This window comes from Hydra vulgaris, chromosome 09 (genome assembly GCF_038396675.1).
Source record: "Hydra vulgaris chromosome 09, alternate assembly HydraT2T_AEP".
Taxonomy (NCBI): Eukaryota; Metazoa; Cnidaria; class Hydrozoa; order Anthoathecata; family Hydridae; genus Hydra; species Hydra vulgaris.
This window is the reverse complement of record NC_088928.1, coordinates 59,099,001-59,105,000: the sequence shown is the minus strand read 5'-3', so window position 1 is coordinate 59,105,000 and position 6,000 is coordinate 59,099,001. Positions and strand designations below refer to the sequence as shown.

Genomic DNA, 6,000 nt, shown 5'->3' with positions numbered 1-6,000 from the left:
GTGGCCAAGGTAGCAGCATGGATTTTTGCCTCCCCCCCCCCCCTCCTCTAATAATTATTTTATAAAAGGATGATCTTAAAAAGATAAACTTTTACTTAAATATATCAAGCGCTACTCAAAGGAAACAATTTTGATATTTCGAATTTGTTTCCTTTGTCCAATCCATGTTTTTCCAATCCATGTTTTTCCAATCCATGTTTTTTCAATCCATGTTTTTGAGTTATATAATCATACACTGTATGATTGTATCATATCACTATATGGTATATACTCAGGACTGTATAACAGGACAGTAGCAACAAAGCATGGAATGGGTTGTCTATAAAGCTTTCTATATGCTTTAAGACAAAGCCCTGTAGAGGTTACATGAAACTTTCTCAGTAGAAACCATACCAAGCATACTTAGAAGAATTTGGTTGCAATTTTTTACAAAAATATCCATATTTTTTGTGTGTAGCACTTTATATTAAATATTATTTGAGAGTTATTTTTAGATGTTTTTGAAATATTGTTAATTTTTTTTTGATTTTTAGAGAATACTATAATTAAAAAGTTAACATTTTTTGTATGTTTTCTACTAAAGGTTCATTTTAGCCTTAAAAAAGTTCATTTTAAAAGTAAAATGGTTTTTGAATAACTAGTTGTCAATTTCTTAAACAGTAAGAACACAGTACAAGGTATACAGCGATATAACTCATTTTGGAGTTAATATATAGTTAAACACTAGGAGAATAAAATCACCACTTTGGTGTAATAAAGAAGATTACAATTTCTTGAAATGTGTCTCGATAAAATTACTCGGTTTTTTGATCCGTTTGCAAAAATCAAAGAAAGTAGAGTTATAAGAAAATGTGTAATCCATAAGAGTGAAGAGGCATTAACAAAAAATTGAAAAAAATAAAACTAAGTGTTAAGTAGATACAAATTCTTTGAATTTTTTGTATTGTAGCATGTTTTAACTAAATTTAAAGAATTGCTCAGCAACTACTATTTAAAAAATCACCAGCTGCAATTTATCAATTAAACAAAATCATTGTTTATTAGCATCGCAACATTTAAATACAACGTGAAAAACAGCACGAAAACTAGTTGGCTGTAACAGGAATTTTAACTGAAAAAATTATCTGAGCGGTTAATAAACGGAGCCAAATTATAAAGATTAGAATACCATTTACTTTCCTCCTTATTAAAACCGTCCGTTTAGAGTTTTTATCTTAACTAATACTCAAGTTCTCTGCTAGTTTAATGGAGAGATCTGAATATGGCTGCTGATGCCGACCTGAACAGTTTAAGTTTGGCAATAAAATGCCAACCTCATTTTTTCTTATTCTGAGGGCTGTGTTTGTATTGATGCTATTTTGCACTTTATTTCTAGAAAAGCTTGATGAATTGTTTATGTGTTTAATGATTTTTGAAGAGTTATAAATATCATGTAGCTTTATTTTCAATACATATACACGCATATATATATATATATATATATATATATATATATATATATATATATATATATATATATATATATATATATATATACTTTTTTATTATACAATGTTATATAGTTTTTGTTCATTTTTATATAATGTTATTTTTATTTGTTTTTTTAGATTTTTGATTTAGATGTTTTAGTTTTAATGATAATGTATTTTAGAAATTACTAAACTCCCAAAGTTCTTATTCAAGCCATGACGAAGATCCATACTCAACATCTGGACCAGAAAGTGATGATCAAACAGAATCAGATGGTTCTGAAATATTTTTTAAAAAAAGTGAGACTCCTTTATTTCTACATTTGACATCTTCTTGTCATTACAAGAGTTCTGATGATGGCTATACAATGCGACCAGTATCTGTGACATCATTACCAACATGCATTGGTAACATTTTATTTTGTTTTTAAACTTTATTTAAAGGTTAAGGTTTTAGGCATCTGGTATATTAAATCTAATTTCAACATTAAACTATTTGCGCTATGGGTGCTTAATATTTCATTGTTGAATTTTATGTCTGTGTGTATAAGTAGGGAGGAAGGGGGGAGGGAACACTTTGTAATTAACTGGTACACTTTATTTGCAACTTTTTTTTAGTCTGGTTGCTACATATAAAAAAAAAAACTTTTCAAAAACTGTTTACTTAAAAAAATGTTTTATTTTTATTTATTTATTATTATTAAAGTAAATAATGACAAGTAGCAAAAAATGCAGCATCTTAATCTAGTTCTTAAAAAAAAAATTAAAAATGTTTGCATACTTTATCAAGGAGAAGTTGGTCATAATAATAACAAACTGTGTGGTTTTACTGAAAATGTGCTTGCAAAAGTGAAGAATGCTTGGTAAGTCACAAACTAAATGTCCAACTCAATTTATTTCTTTATATATGCCTAAAACAATCATACGGAAAAAACAGTAAATAGCATGTATTTGATAATAATATTTTTTTTACTATAGTCAAATTCGAAGTGCCTTCGAAATCATAAACATTCTACATGTTACGTGCCCAACGACTCTCTTGTTTCATTAAAGATGTTATGATAAGTATGTGAATATAAAAACATTAACCATTCTACAACATCAGAAAAATTAGTAGGAAAAGTCAACGAGAGTGTAGCTGTTGATGATACATCCTCATCTGAGCACAGAATCTGAGCTCAGAAAAGAGATAGATCAGGTAAATTAAAAAAACCTTGGGTTGGAAATGCAAAGCAACGAAAATTACCCTCACTTTTCACGTTTTTTATTTTTTAATGTATTTTTCAAAGTTAAAATAATTCCCTTGTTTCAGGAAAAATTATTTTGGATGAAGAATTTGTTGCATTTGGTATCGTAAATGGATGTTGCATTTGGTATCGTAAAAAGACTAAAGATAGAATTGGATATGAAATGCTTACAAAATGTGCAACGGAAAGTGCTGCAAACATTTTAAAAGAAAACATCATAAGTTAAGCTAACATCCCACAACTCATGGCTAGTATATCAGGCACAGAATGGAAAACCATAATTTCCTTAGAGTTATTTTATCATTGGTCTTCTTAACCTATACAAGACCCCAAAAAATTTAGAAGATGCAATTATGTGTTTGCTCTTTGACTATGTGAAAGAAAGCGTATTAGGCAATTTAAAGATTATTCATACAAGCAAGCTATTTGAATTTTATGAGGAAAACTGCACAGTTAGAACAAAAATTCCAAATACTTTGCAGGATGCTGTAGTTGCAGAATTTTGCAGGTCTGTTCAGCTGTTGTCACCAAAATACAGCTATTCTTTCTTATACCATTGAGAAGGGGAAAATCATTGAAGTTTTTCTTAAAAAGGTTTAAAATCTAGAAAAAAAGAATATTCTAAAACCAATCAAACAGCTTATTGATCATGTCACACAAGAGATTCGCAGCAAGGTTTTGTCTATGAACAAAACATACTTTGAATAGCCTCCTAATTAAGACAAGTTAAGAATAAAATTCCACCTCTTCTGCATCAACTTTTTACAAAAGTTCTATTTTGTGCTAGAGTTAGTAAAAGAGGAATTGTCAAAATAAACCCTCTTTTCAAGAGTTATTTATAACATAACAAACAGCCATAATCGATGCTCTAAACACATGTTACTAGGGTTAAGTACCAAACAAAAAACCGGAACAAAAGAGTTAGTGAAATGGCTTAGTAAATTAGGACATGGAATTTCCTATGATATAATAAATTATTTAGAAACATCTTTTCCACACAATGCAATGCAAAATCAAATTTTTAAAAGTTTTTGCCCTTCTGTTGACCAGCACTCAAAATTTATGATCTTCGTTTGGGACAACAATGACATAAATCCCAAAACTTTAAATGGAACCTCTATGCATGTCACAAATGGTATTGTCATTCTTTATTTTTTTTTTAAACATCTATGCTTCCAACAAGGATGCAAGCAACCACTAATTAAAGTCGGAAGTTACTGGAAGAGAAAAGACAAAGATTGTAGAGCAAGATAACGATTGACGGATGACTTTAAGAATTGCAAATTATATGAATCAGGAAAGCAATATGAAGGAAGCGAATTCCAAAAAACTGATGTTCAAGGAAAAAAATTAGAGGTATTAGAGTTTTTAAAGCACTTAGGAACAGTCATAGAAAAAGGATGAAACTTAATTGAATGACAAGTAACACACAAATGAATTTTAGAAGATGGCGCAAGAGACGCTAGCCTTTAGAGCAGTACCCATTATAGTATTTATAGAAAAGAGAAAGAGAAGCAACATTACAACAATGTGATAATGGTTGGAGGTTGGCTGCAAGAGCAGATCCAACTATGTTTACAATGCGTTTTTGCACCTTGTCTAAGAGAGAAAGAGCACATCATTGGAAGATTCTCCCCAGGTATAACAGTAGTATTCCATACAAGGACAGATTTGAGATTTATAGAGATAAAGAATAGGATCCGGAATAAAAAAGTGTCAAGCTCGATAAAGAGATGTAACCTTGGCAGGTGCTGATTTTGCAACAGATTTGATATATGGTTTCCAAGAAAGATCGGAAGTAAGAGTTAATCCTAGAAGATGAAGGGTAGATGACTCATCGAGTACATTACCATTCATAAATATAGGAAGATCTAAATTATTGCGATAACGATTAGCTAAAAAAAAAGAGTTTTTTCTGAATTAAAGTTCACCAGCAACTGTGAGCCCCATGCTATAGCAGAAGTGAGATCTTTTTCAAGCTCAAATGCCCCCTCCAAGCAATCAGAGAGTTTTGGCTTCTTATCGTGACAAGAATAAATGGTAGTATCATCAGCGAACAATGCCACCTTAGATGTGAGAATATCTGGAAGATCGTTAATGTAAATTGAAAAAAAAGTATAGGGCCAAGGATTGAACCTTGAGGAAACTCTGAAATTAGAGAATAAGAAGAAGAGTGCTGTTCATCAAGGACAACTTTTATACTTTGGAAAAGATTGGAAAGGAATACTTTAGGAAAAGATTGGATTCGATTGAAAAGGAAAGATTCAATAATCTTAAAGGTGGTACCAGAAACACCAAAAGAAGAAAGCTTATGGAGAAGTCCAGCATGCCAAACTTTATCAAATGCTTTAGAAATGTCAAGAGCGATGGCCTTAACCTCTCCATCTTTATCTAATGCACAACAAAACCTATTGGTTATTACTGTTAGCAAATCAGCTGTAGAATAAGAAGATCGAAATCCATACTGATGATCAGACAGTAAGTTATTAGATTCAAGATGAGAGATTATGTGTTTGTTAATTAAAGATTCAAAAACCTTGCTTATGATAGGAAAAAAACTAATGGGACAGTAGTTAGACAAATCAGATCGCTCTCCAGAATTTTTGGAAATAAGGATAACAGATGCCGTTTTCCAGCAGGCTGGAAAACAAGACTCTGATAAACACTTGTTGAATAGTTTTGAGAGTATAGACGACAGCTCCGGAGAACACTTCTGCAAGACAATAACAGGTATGTTGTTCCAGCAACAAGCTGTAGAAGAGTCTAAGCAGGAAATCACTTTAGATACAAAAGTTGGAGTGATATGAATGTCAAGCAATGAATCAACCTGTTTGACAGCTATATCAGGTAGAACGCAACTAGTGGAATCCAGAGATGGTATTGATGAAATGTTTTTAGCAAACAATTCAGCTTTGTCTTTAATTGAGGTGACAAAGTCTGAACCATACAAGAGAGGTGGAATTACAGATTTGCCCTATTATTGATACTATTAAAGATTATCCAGAAGTCACTAGAGCCTTATTTTGATGATGAAATACAAGATTTCATGACCTGAGAATAGCGAGCTTTGGCATTAGTCAAAACCTTTTTACAATGGTTTCTAGCAGTAATAAATAGACGTCTGTTTTCTGGAGAATTATTTTGCTGATAGATATGAAAGTAATGGTTTCGATTGGCAATTTCAGTAGCACAATGTGAGGAAAATCATGGAGAAGAGTGACGCTTGACCTGGAATTGTTGAGAAGGAATAAAAGGTTCTGTACTAGCCTAAATCCACAAAGTTA

The 6,000-nt window shown here is 31.3% G+C and overlaps 1 protein-coding gene across 1 annotated transcript in view; it reads left to right on the top strand.

Annotated features, from left to right (window-relative positions):
• The window catches only part of LOC100199152 (KICSTOR complex protein SZT2), a 225,030-nt gene that overhangs the window by 95,221 nt on the left and 123,809 nt on the right, over window positions 1–6,000 (top strand). The window contains exon 29 of the mRNA XM_065806194.1: window positions 1,652–1,877. Within this exon, the coding sequence (XP_065662266.1) occupies window positions 1,652–1,877 (226 nt within the window). The remainder of the gene's footprint in view (window positions 1–1,651; window positions 1,878–6,000) is intronic.